Source organism: Schistocerca piceifrons, chromosome 1 (assembly GCF_021461385.2).
Source record: "Schistocerca piceifrons isolate TAMUIC-IGC-003096 chromosome 1, iqSchPice1.1, whole genome shotgun sequence".
NCBI classification, from domain to species: Eukaryota; Metazoa; Arthropoda; class Insecta; order Orthoptera; family Acrididae; genus Schistocerca; species Schistocerca piceifrons.
Window position 1 is genome coordinate 291190228 of NC_060138.1, and position 17773 is coordinate 291208000.

The 17773-nt window shown below is 40.4% G+C and overlaps 1 protein-coding gene across 1 annotated transcript in view; it reads left to right on the forward strand.

Moving 5' to 3' along the window:
- Positions 1-17773, forward strand: part of LOC124798739 — an 84731-nt gene that overhangs the window by 38336 nt on the left and 28622 nt on the right. Inside the window, exons 3-4 of the mRNA XM_047262270.1 lie at positions 6054-6090; positions 7410-7454. Coding sequence (XP_047118226.1) covers positions 6054-6090; positions 7410-7454 — 82 coding nt within the window. The remainder of the gene's footprint in view (positions 1-6053; positions 6091-7409; positions 7455-17773) is intronic.

A 17773-nucleotide genomic window follows, 5' to 3' on the forward strand; every position in this document is an offset into this window, starting at 1 on the left:
AGTATTAGTCTGAAACGACTCTATGATGTCATGAGGCTTAAAAGTGTTTACTGACTTTTGCTAGACGACATAGTGACCACCATCATTTTTTCTCCAGAAAAGTATCAACCTCCTAACGACGCTAGGATTGCCTCTCAAAATGCGTTGTTATATTGCGCGAAGTATATTTTTTAAATGTACTGAATGGTACTACTTATTATGTTTAGATTATAGCAATCCTACCTCACATCCACACAATTGGAAAATATTAACTTGTTACTCAGTTGGACCAGATGAGAGTGTATTCTCAGTCCAGAGACTTTGTAGGCATAGCTGGAATTAAACTGGATGCGATAGACAACAATTTGTTTTCAGAAAATCATTTTTTCCTCTCCTTCAGTAGCTGTCATTATGGTAATGCAAATCCACGAGTCTCAATTTGAGGTTCTTACACTTCCATTATCACCTACGCGAGACTTGGGCTTTTTGCCTGATCTGTCTCTTCGTAATTCCTCTCTCCATCTCTTCCTAGATCTTCCCGAATGGTCGTCATTCTTTTGGTACGTACTGGATTCTTGTTCTCGTACTTTCCAGACCCCTATTTTGGGCAAAACCAATCTGATTCAGTCTCCATCACTTACGTTATATTCCTAGTCATTGTTACGAAGGCTTCTTGCTAATCAGTATCCCCCATTTTGATCCATGTGTTCTTTCCGACAACTTCTGCATATCTGTGATATTCTTATTCTATGCAATTTTTTAAAAATGTTACTGGGTGAACGAAAAGGATATTGTGAGATCTTAGCTTCTCCTGGCCTATACATTGTTCAAATAACTTACGGGAAAGTAGCCGGCTGGTGTCGTCCCCAACCACCGATACTTCGCCAGCAGCACGCCCTGCCATTTTCGAGACAAAACTGCAGTAAGTAAACGCCGTGCAAGCTCAATTAAAACCTCGGTTTTCAGATAAACTCCATAAAGAGAAGACACACACACACACACACACACACACGCACACACACACACACACACACACACACACACACACATTGTAAACACTAGCGCTGTCACAAATCAACGATGATAACTTCGGAAGTTATCGATAGTGAAACTACCGGCCCAGAAAGTAATACACCGCATTTTTTTCCTTCGACCTTTATTGAACATAATGAGGACTACACACACGAAAGAGTGGTTTTTTATCTAGACACCCTATTTTTTCACGTAATCTCAATCCCGTTCTATGACCTTCCTCCAGTGCGAAACAAGGGCATGTATGCCTTGTCGGTACCAATCCTTTTGAATATCCAAGAGTGCGGATAAATGTATCCACACTTCCTCTGCTGATTGACAGATGCAACGCCAAATTCAGAGTCGAAATGCGTCTGTCCTCACGAATTACATCAGCTCGCTGCAACATGTCAGGTGTGGCAGCCGTGGATGGTCTCCACGACCGCTGCAATTCGTGGAGCTCCGCCGAACCGCCTTCTGATGACCTCACCCTCTGTGCCCAGCGACTGACTGTACTTCTGTCAACAGCAGATGCTCCATAGACTTTGCACAAGCGTTTGCGAATATTCCCACAGTTTCTTTCTCTGAAGTGAGAAATTCGATTGCAGCACATTGCTTGTAACGTACATCACCTACAGACGCCATTTTGAAACTGACCTGCAGCTACGCTATCTGTTGGAAGTGAGGTGAACTTGGAGAGCTCACTTAGGAGACTTCAAATAATACGTACGTAACGTTTCACATTCGTAGCATTGTTTTCGGATGAGAAAAAAAAATGCGGTGCATTACTTTCTAGGCAACCCTCGTAATAACCGACGGGTAAGGTAATATGAACTCTGTCCCTCTGTTTTTTTGTCAAGTGAGAGAGCAGGATTCCATGCAGAACTTAAACAAAAACCGTCATCTCTGTTTCCAAGGTTACTAGCTAATTTAATTTCAACAGATTCGTTAGTGACACCATCCCAATAGCTGGAAGTGTACGCAAAAATTTCTGTGTGGTATTTCATAGGATAGCTGGCGCCAAGACAGTGTTCTACAATGGCGGATTTGCCCAGCTGTTGTAAGCGTTTGTGCCTCTTATAAACTCAGTCATATATTGCACAGACTATCAGAGCAGTGGAGGATCGGTATACAAGATGGAAGTTACGTAAAAATATACAACGGTATTCTTCAAAACTGAAACAAACAGTAGGTTCAAAATGGCTCTGAGCACTATGGGACTTAACTTCTGAGGTCATCAGTCCCCTAGAACTTAGAACTACTTAAACCTAACTAACCTAAGGACAGCACACACATCCATGCCCGAGGCAGGATTCGAACCTGCGACCGTAGCGGTTGCGCGGTTCCAGACTGTATCGCCTAGAACCGCTCGGCCACCCCGGACGGCTACAGTAGGCAAGGAGAGCAGAATTATCGACTAAATTCCTGTCTTCATACATACAACTGTTGGTTTATCACTACAAACAATATCTACTGAAAATGAAGGTCCATGAACCACGGACCTTGCCATTGGTGGGGAGGCTTGTATGCGTCAGCGATACAGATAACCGTACCGTAGGTGCAACCACTACGGAGAGGTATCTGTCGAGAGGCCAGACAAACGTGTGATTCCTGAAGAGGGGCAGCAGCCTTTTCAGTAGTTGTATGTGCAAGTCTGGATGACTGACTGAGCTGGCCTTGTAACACTAACCACAACGGCCTTGCTGTGTTGGTATTGCGAACGGCTGAAAGCAAGGGGAAACTGCAACCGTAATGTTTACCGAGGGCGTACGGCTTTAATGTATGATTAAATGAAGATGGCCTCCTCTTAGGTAAAATATTCCGGAGGTAAAATAGTCCCCCATTCGGATCTCCGGGCGGGGACTACTCAGGAGGACGTCGTTATCAGGAGAAAGAAAACTGGCGCTCTACGGATCGGAGCGTGGAATATCAGATCCCTTATCGGGCAGGTAGGGTAGAAAATTTAAAAAGGGAAATGCATAGGTTGAAGTTAGATATAGTGGGAATTAGTGAAGTTCGGTGGCAGGAGGAGTAAGACTTCTGGTCAGGTGAATACAGGGTTAAAAACACAAAATCAAATAGGGGTAATGCAGGAGTAGGTTTAATAATGAATAAAAAACAGGAGTGCGGGTAAGCTACTACAAACAGCATAGTGAACACATTATAGTGGCCAAGATAGACACGAAGCCCACACCTACCACAGTAGTACAAGTTTATATCCCAACTAGCTCCTCAGATGACGAAGAGAGTCATGAAATGTATGATCAGCTAAAGGAAATTATTCAGATATTGAAGGGAGACGAAAATTTAATAGTCATAGGTGACAAGAATTCGATAGTAGGAAAAATAAGAGAAGGAAACGTAGCTAGGTGAATATGGAATTGGGGTAAGAAATGAAAGAGGAAGCCGCCTGGTAGAGTTTTGCACAGAGCAGAACTTAATCATAGCTAACACTTGGTTCCAGATACATGAATGTACGTTGTATACATGATAGAGGCCTGGAGATACTGGAAGGTTTCAGATAGATTATATTATGGTAAGACAGAGATTTAGGAACCAGGTTTTAAATTGTAAGACATTTCCAGGGGCAGATGTGGACTCTGACCACAATCTATTGGTTATGAACTGTAGATTAAAACTGAAGAAACTGCAAAAAGGTGGGAATTTAAGGACCTGGATAAACTGAAAGAACCAGAGGTTGTACAGAGTTTCAGGGAGAGCATAAGGGAACAAATGACAGGAATGGGGGAAAGAAGTACAGTAGAAGAACAATGGGTAGCTTTGAGGGATGAAATAGTGAAGGCAGCAAAGGATCAAGTAGATAAAAAGACGAGGGCTAGCAGAAATCCTTGGGTAACAGAAGATATATTGGATTTAATTGATGGAAGGAGAAAATGTAAAAATGCAGTAAATGAAGCAGGCAGAAAGGAATACAAACATCTCAAAAATGAGATCGACAGGAGGTGCAAAATGGCTAAGCGTGGATGGCTAGAGGCCAAATGTCAGGATGTAGAGGCATATCTCACTAGGTGTAAGATGATACTGCCTACAGGAAAATTAAAGAGACCTTTGGAGAAAAGAGAACCACTTATATGAATATTAAGAGCTCAGATGGAAACCCAGAAATAAGCAAAGAAGGGAAAGCAGAAATGTGGAAGGAGTATATAGAGGGTCTATACAAGGGCGATGTACTTGAGGACAATATTATGGAAATGGAAGAGGATGTAGATGAAGATGAAATGGGAGATATGATACTGCGTGAAGAGTTTGACAGCGCACTGAAAGGCCTAATCGAAACAAGGCCCCGGGAGTAGATAGCATACCATTAGAACTTCAGACAGCCTTGGGAGAGTCAGCCCTGACAAAACTCCACCATCTGGTGAGCAAGATGTATGAGACAGGCGAAATACTCTCAGACCTCAAGAAGAATATGATAATTGCAATCCCAAAGAAAGCAGGTGTTGAGAGACGTGAAAATTACCGAACTGTCAGTTTAATAAGTCAGCGCCACAAAATTCTAACGCGAATTCTTTACATACGAATGGAAAGAGTGGGAGAAGCCGACCTCGGGGAAGATCAGTTTGTATTCCGTAAAAATGTTAGAACACGTGAGGCAGTACTGTCCCTACGACTTATCTTAGATATCAGACTAAGGAAAAGAGAGGATGTAAAATGTAGACTGGCAATGGCAAGGAAATCGTTTCTGAAGAAGAGAAATTTGTTAACATCGAGTATAGATTTAAGTGTCAGGAAGTCGTTCCTGAAAGAATTTGTATGGAGTGCAGCCATGCATGGAAGTGAAACATGAGGATAAATAGTTTGGATAAGAAGAGAATAGAAGCTTTCGAGATGTGGTGCTACAGAAGAATGCTGAAGATTAGATGGGTAGATCACATAACTAATGAGAAGTTATTGAACAGAATTGGGCAGAAGAGAAACTTGCAGCTCAACTTGGCTACAAGAAGGGATCGGTTAATAGGATACGTTCTGAAGCGTCCAGGGATCACCAATTTAGTATTGGAGGGCAGCGTGGAGGGTAAAAATCGTAGAGGGAGACCAAGGGATGAATACACTAAGCAGATTCAGAAGGATGTAGGTTGCAGTAGGTACTGGGAGATGAAGAGGCTTGCATAGGATAGCATGGAGGGCTGCATCAAATCAGTCTCTAGACTGAAGACCAGAACAACAACAGAAAATTTTGTTAAGTGATATGGCTATAGAGAGGGCTAATTATGATAACGAGACTTTCGAAAGTTTCGATATGATGGAACAAGCAGTTATAGGTGATGGGTATCACTCATATTATGTAAAAGATACTACCAAGTGTAGTGTGACGATATAACATTTTTATTTAAGTAACTGTACGACACCCAAGCTGGAACAAAGTCGTGAGGACTTTGTATCAACATTCATGGCTGTGTGTGAGAGAACTGACCCGTGATTGCTGACATAGTGCCTAGTTGCGAAGACAACAGGAGACGAGCTAAGCTTTGAAATCATTCCTACCATTCCATAGCCGGTTTTCCTGTTCCTAACCTCAAAACACGGCTTGGTGGTGGAGGGAGGGGGATTATTCCCAGTTTTGTTAATATAATGGAAATATGGTTCAAATGGCTCTGAGCACTATGCGACTTAACTTCTGAGGTCATCAGTCGCCTAGAACTTAGAACTAATTAAACCTAAGGACATCACACACATCCATGCCCGAGGCAGGATTCGAACCTGCGACCGTAGCGGTCACGCGGTTCCAGACTGAAGCGCCTTTAACCGCAAGGCCACACCGGCCGGCATAATGGAAATAATTTCTGTTTCGAGAGAATAAATAAAAGTAAGCTCAATGGATCAAGTACATTAAAGTCAATGGAAAATATCATGAGAAATATGATTTTACCTTTAATTTTGTACCAACCTCGTTATCTTATCCTCGTAATTCTCCAATTATGAAATGAAATTATGTGTGATGGACATTTGAGATGTTAATTATGTTATTCTTTTGTCTTTATCCGACATTGTGAAGTAATCGTTGACGACGTTGAACTGATAATACTTCCGTTTCTTTTCAGGTGTACGGCATTGCAATGATAATCGAATACCTCTATGGTAAGTCTAATTTTGATTCAAAAGCGCATCAGTTTACAGCAAAGAATATTTAAGACGATAGTAGTTTTTGAATGCTTTCATTAATTACAAAATTAATTTGTGGGAAAACAGTGTCTTTTAATTTATTAGTTCTCGGGACGTGCTCACACAGCCAACTGAACGCAGGAAATGTTATATTACAGATTACAGTTTTCTCTGACAATTCAAAGTAGACATTAGTGTAAGCCGTACCCTGGTACGAAGTTACATTGCTTTACAAAGGACTAACAGCGACATAAAACAAGTTTTACAATCACAGTATACTGAAGCGAGTGAACAAGACGAAAATGTAACAATGGATACACAGAGGTAGTATGTTATAAAACTCCTTATGGGAACAAAATAAGAAAAGATAAAATGCCATTGGTACGCTTTTGAGATATTCTCAATTCAATCCATGTTGATGACTATTTATCTAAACTAACAGTAAAATGTTCTTTTGTAAGTCCTGCAATAATTGTATTAAAAACTGCGAATAGAGAACTGAATATTTGTGTAGGTGTGTGAGTACCATCTAGACAGATTAGGAGTATAGTTTACAAGAACCTGGTTTGGGCACTACAGCCATTCGATTAGTTACACCAGTATTCAGGCAAATGCATATAGGAGGTACATAATACGTACATTTAGAGCTTGAGCGTTCCATATTCTGCTGCATACCACGTGGGAAGATGGTCAGTTAGTTGAGCTTTAGATTTCCCCTGGCAGTCTGATTGCTAAGAGCATTAGATTAGCAGCCCAGGGAGCTATTTCGGGGTGTTGGCACTGTTGACGAACACGTACTGCAGTTCATACTTTGCTATATTGTTGGATGCTAACCCTATGTGAAGGCTGCTTGGAAGATGATGTCCAGGGAGCCGGAGATTGCTTGCAAATACGTTAATATGTGTGTGTGTGTGTGTGTGTGTGTGTGTATGTGTGCGTGCGTGTGTGTATCTTCTTCCTCTCCGCAAAGATGTAGAGGGGTGGCGCTTAGGTTAAGTCGATAATGGTATTTCTTGAACTTCCAATGATTAAATTTCAGCCGTGCTATAATTGTCGTGAAGCTACTTGATGTGTGCTCTTGTATTCACCTAAAGTAGTAGTTTTACAATATACTATAGCTTCTTTGTCATAATTATTGATTTACTAATGTTCATAAGATTACGTCTTTCATCAGAACAAGGCATGTTTGGCTCTAGACAAACAATTACTTAATATTTCGCACGTTCTATTATGAAAACTTTTCTTTATTATTGTTATTATTATTATTGCTGTATACAAATACTTTTCTTTTCCAGTTATGCCATCGACATACTCGGAGTTGAAGTACAAGTGGAGCTTTGGTAAGCAAGAGACGAAATGCCCTTCACATTCCGTGGAAAAACTGATGAACTTTCTTTTGTGGAAAACATACATGGTTCCATGTAATGTTTCTGCATCTTGATAAAATCTGAATGTATATCTTAAACTATCAGAAGTAGAAAGGTCATCCTTAGATATAATAATACTGTAAAGCAAAGAGGTTTTAGATGGTTCAGAGTGAATATACTTTTGCTGTTTTTAATAAACTGTAAACAATATCATGTTACCTTGCTTGCCACACTATATATATATATATATATATATATATATATATATATATATATATATATATATATATATATAGGGTGAGTCACCTAACATTATCGCTGGATATATTTCGTAAACCACATCAAATACTGACGAATCGATTCCACAGACCGAACGTGAGGAGAGGGGCTAGTGTAATTGGTTAATACAAACCATAAAAAATGCACGGAAGTATGTTTTTTAACACAAACCTACGTTTTTTTAAATGCAACCCCGTTAGTTTTGTTAGCACATCTGAACATATAAACAAAAACGTAATCAGTGCCGTTTGTTGCATAGTAAAATGTTAATTGCATCCGGAGATATTGTAACCTAAAGTTGACGCTTGAGTACCACTCCTCCGCTGTTCGATCATGTGTATCGGAGAGCACCGAATTACGTAGGGATCCAAAGGGAACGGTGATGGTCCTTAGGTACAGAAGAGACTGGAACAACACATTGCGTCCACATGCTAACACCTTTTTATTGGTCTTTTTCACTGATGCACATGTACATTACCATGAGGGGTGAGGTACACGTACACACGTGGTTTCCGTTTTCAATTACGGAGTGGAATAGAGTGTGTCCCGACATGTCATGCCAATAGATGTTCAATGTGGTGGCCATCATTTGCTGCACACAGTTGCAATCTCTGGCGTAATGAATGTCGTACACGCCGCAGTATATCTGGTGTAATGTCGCCGCAGGCTGCCACAATACGTTGTCCCATATCCTCTGGGGTTGTAGGCACATCACGGTACACATTCTCCTTTAACGTACCCCACAGAAAGAAGTCCAGAGGTGTAAGACCAGGAGAATGGGCTGGCCAATTTATGCGTCCTCCACGTCCTACGAAACGCCCGTCGAACATCCTGTCAAGGGTCAGCCTAGTGCTAATTGCGGAATGTGCAGGTGCACCATCATGCTGATATCTCATACGTCGACGCGTTTCCAGTGGGACATTTTCGAGCAACGTTGGCAGATCATTCTGTAGAAACGCGATGAATGTTGCAGCTGTTTGGGCCCCTGCAATGAAGTGAGGACCAATGAGGTGGTCGCCAATGATTCCGCACCATACATTTACAGTCCACGGTCGCTGTCGCTCTACCTGTCTGAGCCAGCGAGGATTGTCCACGGACCAGTAATGCATGTTCCGTAGATTCACTGCCCCGTGGTTTGTGAAACCCGCTTCATCGGTAAACAGGTAGAGCTGCAACGCATTCTCTGTTAATGTCCATTGACAGAATTGCACTCGATGATTAAAGTCATCACCATGTAATTGCTGATGTAGCGACAAAAAAATGGGTCTGAGCACTATGGGACTTAACTTCTGAGGTCATCAGCCCCTAGAACGTAGAACTACTTAAACCTAACTAACCTAAGGACATCACACACATCCATGCCCGAGGCAGGATTCGAACCTGCGACCGTAGCGGTCACGCAGTTCCAGACTGTAGCGCCTAGAACCGCTCGGTCACCCCGGCCGGCGATGTAGCGACACATGAAACGGGTGAAAACGGTGACGATGCAGTATGCGCATGACACTACTTTGACTCAGTCCACCGGCTCTCGCAATGTCCCGTGTACTCACGTGTGGGTTCATGGCAACAGCAGCTAACACACCAACTGCACCCGCTTCTCCTGTGACGGGCCTGTTACGGACCCGTTTGCGTGCTACGACCGTACCTGTTGCAAACAGTTGGCGGTAGATGTTTTGCAATGTGCGGCACGTTGGATGCTCTCTGTCCGGGTACCGTTCTGCATACACCCTGCAGGCTTCATCTGCATTTCGTCGACACTCACCATAGACGGGTATCATCTCCGCCTTTTCAGAGTTCGAATACACCATGGTCACAGTTCCTACAACACTACACCATGACAGACGTCTGGTAACACGGTGTACTACAGTTGGTCTGCGTGCGGAGACGAATGCAGAATAACAATAGCAGCAAGCGCTACATGCGGACACTGCGACAGCTAGACCAAACCACAACAGTGCACTACAGCCACACTGGTAAACACGGTCCTCATCGTAAACATGTCCCTGCAGATGCTGCTCGCCGACCGTGGCCCGTGTTTGTTACAACACGCAACTGAACGTCGGAGGTTTCAAGCGTCAACTTTAGGTTACAATATCTCCGGATGTAATTAACATTTTACAATGCAACAAATGGCACTGATTACGTATTTGTTTATATGTTCAGATGTGCTAACAAAACTAACGTGGTTCCATTTAAAAAACGTAGGTTTGTGTTGAAAAACATACTTCCGTGCTTTTTTTAATGGTTTGTATTAACCAATTACACTAGCCCCTCTCCTCACGTTCGGTCTGTGGAATCGATTCGTCAGTATTTGATGTGGTTTACGAAATATATCCAGCGGTAATGTTAGGTGACTCACCCTATATATATATATATATATATATATATATATATATATATATATATATATATATATATATATATATAGTGGCAAGCAAGGTAACATGATATTGTTTACAGTTTATTAAAAACAGCAAAAGTGTATTCACTCTGAACCATCTAAAACCTCTTTGCTTTACAGTATTATTACACCTAATGATAAGAAGACATGTGGACCAGGCGAGGTTCGAACCTCACTAACACGTTTTTTTTAAATTTATATTTCTTTTACCACTAGTCACATTATTTAATTTATATGCCATTTGAGGAGGTAATATAACAAAAAAAAAAAAAAAAACCACGTGCATTTTCATGAAGTTGTAGTGAACTTCATATGTCGTTTGACTATTTACTATTTTTAATTTTCAACGTGGGCGCTGCAGTCTGGAACCGCGAGACCGCTGCGGTCGCAGGTTCGAATCCTGCCTCGGGCATGGATGTGTGTGATGTCCTTAGGTTAGTTAGGTTTAACTAGTTCTAAGTTCTAGGGGGCTAATGACCTCAGAAGTTGAGTCCCATAGTGCTCAGAGCCATTTGAACCATTTGACAGGGGCAGGCTAGGAAAACACAAGTCGGAACTCGAAATATAATGATGCGACTGATATTATTCACAATCAGCAGTACAGGCTTCAAGACTCTGCAACTAAAAGTCTAAGAAGCCGACCTTGCCTGGGGTACTGGACAGGTCACAGGTGGCGCATAGTGAATCTTCCATCAGATATGGTGGACAGCTGCAAATACAGAATAAGCTTTCCCGGAGCAAGGCAAAATAAAACCAAATCCACTTTGGGTCTCTCTTATAGCAAGCGGCAAAGAGGTCAGCGTCTGTTCACCAGTGGTGGGGCTCTTATTCATATTCTGGAAATAAACCTTCCGGTCGTAACAATCTGAGTTCATTCGATGAGTCTGCTCAGCTCCACCTGATTCCGGGTACAATCATCACGGAGAATTTTGATAATCACAATATTACCCCAGGTGGTCAATCCACTGGCGCAACCGCTCTTTCGGATTCTGGGGCGGCCAGGTTAAATGGCTCTGAGCGCTATGGGGCTTAACTTCTGAGGTCATCAGGCCCCTAGAACTTAGAACTACTTAAACCTAACTAACCGTAGCGGTCGCGCGGTTCAAGACTGTAGCTCCTAGAACCGCTCAGCCACTCCGGCCGGCGGCCAGGTTAAAATGCAATGTTATTCAATAGAGGAAGTCGGAATCCTCTGGCTAACTTAAAATCAAAACAAATACTTTTTTTGTGCAGCACTTAACATACACTTTTGCAACCAAATAAACTTCATATCTTGGGAGATACATTAAAAGATCAGATGATTCAGATTTTGGCACTTCAAGAAACATGAGTGACGGAGAATAACACCATGGATTTCGGCAAATTATCGTCTTTTTAAAAGCAAAACTGAAATAATACACCACATCTGCGAGTTTCTTTTGCAGTCTATAAAAATATTTTAAATTCAATAACGAAGGTAAAACCTTTTAATAATAGACTAACGACAATTTCTCTTAAATGCGCAAATAGAGCAAACACTTTAATTAATGCTCATATGCCAGTCAATGAGAATAACGGCAAAAAACCTCAAGAAGTTAATGAAGCTTGGGATACGTTAGAAGGCATCATCTCGAAAATTCTCTCAAACCATGTTGAAATTTTAATGGGTGATTTTAATACTCAGTTAGGTAAAGAGAAAAAAATGTAAGAAAACGGTGGGTAGATTTCCTGTGCGAAAATGGACAAACCAAAATGGCCAAAGACTTGTTGAAGCGCGCAAAAATTTTAACCTTAAAATCATGTCAATGCATTTTAAAAAGAACCCTTCTTAACAAAAAACTTGGTGGCACCCAATACGTTTATCAGGGAATTTCAAATCGATCATGTAGCGATTTTATACTCTATCTACAACGAAATTTTAAACGTCCAAGTTAGGAAAAGGCCTAATACTGATTCTGGCCATTATCTAACACGAATAAAAGTAAAACTTCAACCTCAAAAACTCTTCAAAACAAAAAATTTTATCCCAAAATTTGACACTGCTAAAATAACCCCAACTCTAACAAGCGAACTAGACAAAAAACAATCCAACAATTGCCAAACCCTAAAAGAAACGTTAATCAAAACAGCACAAAATTTAATTCCGCTTCGAAAGAAACAAAAGCATCCTTGGTGGAACACGGATTGTGAAACAGCAGTTAAGTCTAGGCATGAGGCATTTAAAAGTTCTAATAGTAACAAAACTGAAAATACATAGTGCCCAAATTTTAGAAATCGAAAAAGACTTCCAAAAGAACAATACAAGAAACTTTTATAAAACATTCAAAACAAAAGTAAGAGTTTACCAATCTCAAAGGGTTTGCTTCAATAATGCAAATGGCAACTGGGCTCTACAACCAGGAAAATTGTAAGGTATTTGCTAATTATTTTGAAAAACCGTTAAAATGTCAAGAACCAGCGAATAAATTTCAACCACAGCAAACTAATAACACCAGCCGTAACTCTAAAGAACCTGATGGAATCGAAATAACTAAAGAAATTAAGGGACTTAAAAATTTTAAAGCATCCGGAGAAGACGGTATAATTGCATAACTACTAAAATAAGCTGGCCCTAACACTATGAAAGAGATAACTCAACTAATATGACATAGTTGGGAACTGAAAAAATACCTGAGGACTGGAAAACTGCCATAATTCATCCATTGCATAAAAAAGAGGATAGAACCGATGTTAATAATTACGGGGGAATCTCTCTTCTCCCAGTCACATAAAAAATTCTCTCGCTATGTCTACTTTATCGAGCCCAGGAACAGTTAGAACCTAAAGTTGGTGAATACCAAGCAGGCTTTAGACAAAACAGATCCTGTCCGGAACAAATTCTTTATTTAAAACTAATCGTTAGGCACCAAAGAATTTCTAGTAACAATATTGCTTGTACATTTGTGGATTTTAGAAACGCCTACGACTCAGTTGATCATGAATCTCTTTTCTAAATTTTAAAGGAAGAAGGGCTCGATAAAAAAAACTCGAACAGTGATTAAGGAAACTTTCAGAGGCACTGGCTCTAAAGTTAAATTCACAGGTGAAATTTCTGAACCATTTGATATAAAGTCTTGTGCTCTCCACAATACTGTTTAACTGTGTTTTGGAAAAAGTAATTGCAGAATGGTGAGAGCAAAATTCTATTCAAAATATTGATCAATCAATCAAGTCAGGTGGAACTAATATTAGAGTAGATTGTCTCGCCTTTGCAGTCTATCTGGCAATTTTAACTAGGGTATTATCACAGCTCAAAACAAATAGAAATTTTTAAAGAAGTAGTGGAAAAAATAGGACTACAAATATCATTTGAAAAATGAAATATATGACATGCAACAAAGAAGTACCAAAATTTTTGAGCACGAAATATGGAAAAATAAAAAGGGTTTCTCAGTTTAAATACTTTGGGGGAAATCGTACAAGAAAACGCCCTGGAAAAAGATGCAAAAGGAGTTCGTTGTCAATAACTGGAAACTGCATTCAGATTGACACAAAATATTTATAATAAAAAACACTTTCTAAATTCAGTAAACATAGGCATTGCAGCACTGTAATCAAACCTGAAGATCTTTATGGAACTGAAAAGTTAATTGTAAATAGAAAGAGGGATATTCAAGAAATTCAGAAGAAAGAAAGAAAGATTACTAGGAAAATATTAGGCCCCAAAATTACTGATGGAGGAACTTATAGCATTAGATGTAATATGGAAATAGAAGAAAACACAGACATACATGGTGACATGAGAAAACAAAGATATAAATTTTATGGGCACATAAAAGGAATGACGCCCACTAGGTTGAAAAAGCAAATAGTGGAATTGTACAAAAACAGAAGCCATGCCAAAACTGAGCCACTTAAATGGATCACTGCGATTAAGGAGGATCTTAAAGTAGCCGACATAACTCAGGCAGATGTTATAGATAGAATAACATTCACGCCAAAGATATTTGACTGGAAAGCTGGTGAGAGGGAAATCAGAAAACGAACTGGAACACCGCGGGCTGATGACAGAAAGAGATATCATTCTCAAAGTATGAAACAAATTTGGACACAAAGGAAGGCCAATAATCACAAATGACATTGATTGATGGTACCTCGTGTGGTCCCATTGAGTCCATACGTGAATAACAATGAAAATAATACAGTAAGTCATAATGAGTCAGACCATAAGGGTAATGATGTACAATTTACTCGTCGGATGTGCTCTCGACATCACACGTTGCGGGATGGTATTTATCATACAGACAAGGAAAACATCAATTGAAACCGCAACTACCGCATAGAATAATGCAGTTTTCCCACATTTACAGGTATTGTCCAGAGTTTCTAAAGGAAAGCACACCTCATTGGCATTTTGAAAAATTTCTTTTTCTTCTGATAGCTTGGATGCAAACCATGAGTAATCCAAGATTTTGTCAGATGTAAGTGCAGACAGTTGTGATGTACGATGGAATGGATTTTAATAGCATATTCACGAGAAGCCATATCTCGTTCGTCGTCAATCAGAAATGAACAGTTCTGAAGGTTTTCGACAATTTTTTTTACTTGTCGATAGAAATAAACGCTGCATGGTTGGCAAATCAGAGTACATTTTGGTGTATGACTAACTGTGCAAGTTGGGAAACCTGCGTCATCGGTAAAGATGTCATCGTATAAATGAGGATGCGTTTCTTCGTTTACTAATCGACCGCTAGATACGTGTTTTTTATACTAATTATATTTAATTTAAAAAAAGAAGTCAAATATCACGAAATTCACTTAAACTTCACGCAAATACACTTGTTTTTAATTATATTACCTCAAAAATGTCATGTAAATTAATTAATATGGTCAGTAATAAAAAAAACGTAGATTAATAATTAAGTTTGATCGGGAGTCGAACTGCCGCCTCACACGCGTTCGTCTTACGTAGCTCGAACACTAAAGCACTTCGTTTTCATTTTGTTCGTTATTGTTCGTTGGATTTGGTCGTGGCGGACTACACATGACACCTGTTGAAGTTTATCCCTTCACTCTTGTTTTATTTGCAGAGAGCAGTCACTCATGTGACGGAGCACACCCAGCTACCATGCCGACCGACGTGATCACCACATGAACTCTAAATCTGTGATCCCAACGTCGTGGTCCGTCCTTGCAGATATTGAAGTAACTACTTTCATTTAAAAAACGGAACGGTATACTTTTTATAACTGCATTCGATAGCTCTTGAAAAGACAAGAACAATGATACAGCGTCTGTTAATGTTGACGTTGAAACCTGTCGTACAAAAATTCGAGAACATTGTAGAATGTGAAACTTCCTGGCACACAGTTTCAATCTGCCAGGAAGTTTCATATCAGCGCACACTCCGCTGCAGAGTGAAAACCTCATTCTGGATTGTAGAATGTGACAGCTCGGTGGCCGGAAACTGCATTTGCTGTGCAAATATTGCCAAGTAGGTGTCTCGGACCACGCTGCGTAGTAGTATGCCGTAAGGTAGGCTCAAAATGATTCAAATGGCTCTGAGCACTATGGGAATTAACATCTGAGGTCATCAGTCCCCTAGAACGTAGAACTACGTAAACATTACTAACCTAAGGACGTCACACACATCCATGCCCGAGGCAGGATTCGAACCTGCGACTGTAGCGGTCACGCGGCTCCAGACTGAAGTGCCTATAAACGATCGGTCACACCGGCCGGCCGGTAAGGTAGACCTGCCCTACGAGAATAAAACTCTATTTCTACTACCTGGATGCAGATTCATTTACGAGTGTTGTGTATGGAAATACGGCATACGCTAGAACCTAGGGTATCACGAAGGGCTTCGGAAAACTATTAACATTTGTGTATTCTCCCAGGTTTACGTGGGCTTAAACAGATAAACCAACCGGTTATTCGTCAAAAATAAGGGATCTTATACGCTGCAAAAAAGCAACTAAATATCTAAATTTCAGAAGGAAGATCTATATATTTTCCTGTACGTGGCTCTGTGCTTCTTTGTTGACATTGCAGTGCAACTTCGTACACACGCAAATGAAATAAACAATTAACAAAAAATGATTTCATAACCAGGCAAATCACATAACATAAGTTTTGTCGTAAAAAAAAAAATTAAAAAAAACTTTATCCTTAATTTAACCATGTGTTCAAACTGTTGACCATGGACTGAAAGACACATTTACAGTCTTCTTTAGAAATAATGATAAACAGATGCAATTACAGTGGATGATATGGTAGAGCAAACACAGGCGCTTCGAGTTGGGTCTTCGTCATAGACAATATCTTTGAGTGGTCCCCAAAAAAGAAATCAAGAGGAGTCAAATGGGGCGGTGTGTCAGGCCATTTGACAATAGAATTTCGTGCTATCAAACGTCCAGGAAAGTTCTCATTCAGTATTTGCGTTGCAACACGGGATGAGTGAGCTGCACATTCATCGTGTTGCAGCCACATACACTCTCGAACATCCAGTGGCGCCTCTTCTAGAAGAACTGGCAGGGTGCTCGTCAGAAAGTGTGCGTACGAAGTCAATTTAGAAGGCCTGAGTTCAAGTAAGGTCCTAAAATGTAATTTCCAATGAGGCCGCACCACATGTTTTCGCCGCACGACCGTTAATGTTGCACCTGAAAAAGCCTTTGTGGATTCTCGGCTGCCCAGTAGTGCAGGTTATGCAAATTTACATTAGCGTGGTTAGTAAACGTTGCTTCATCGATAAAGAGCACACGCTGGAAAGACGTAGGGTCGTCTTTCAGTTGATGAAGTGAAAACCTACAAAATTCGGTACGAGATTCGAAATCACAGTCTTCGAGTGCCTGATGTAGTGACAGATGTTAGGGATGGAAATTCTGTGGATGCAGGATGCGAATGACACTCGTTTGGTTGATTCCAGATTCCTTGGCAACATTTCTCGTACTATTGTGCGGTGGGACTCGAACCTGTGACCTTAGTGTTTCGGGGGCAAGTGCTGTACCAACTTAGCTATCCAAGCATGATTCACGGCCCCACGCCTCTTCTCCCTCACAGCTTTATTTCCGCTGGTAGCTGATCTCCTACCTTTCAGGAGAGCTAGTTGTGCGAAGTATGGGGAACTTCCGCGAAGTTTGGACGTTAGGTCGTATTTGTTTTCGTTCCGTTCCAACATCTGACGAAAACTGAGGACAATATGGAGAATGTTATGACCCAGTAAAAAGAATATTTCGTAACACTGATACAGCTTAGAGCGACGTGCAACTTTAAAGTGGCATTCTTGCTGTTCCTACAGAATAATACTGAAAGGTAGACACGACAATGTTTCAGCAAACCTACAGAATGAAGCACAACATAAATCATGACTAATGAGATCTCTATTTGTTCATATCAGAGTTAGAAAATTTAAAAAAGTCTTGAATGATGGATTCCTTACTTTCTAGTAGTTTAAACATAGATATCAAAAAAGTTATTAATTGTAGAGCGACCTGCATTTGTATATAAGATGTGTAACGTAGCATGGCAACGTGGAACGGTATGCGCCATTAAAGCAAAATTCTCAGTTAGGTGCCAAAGAAAATGACAAACAGAGGCTATATTGTTTCCCAATAACATACCAAATGGAATCAACAAATAAATTTATAATATG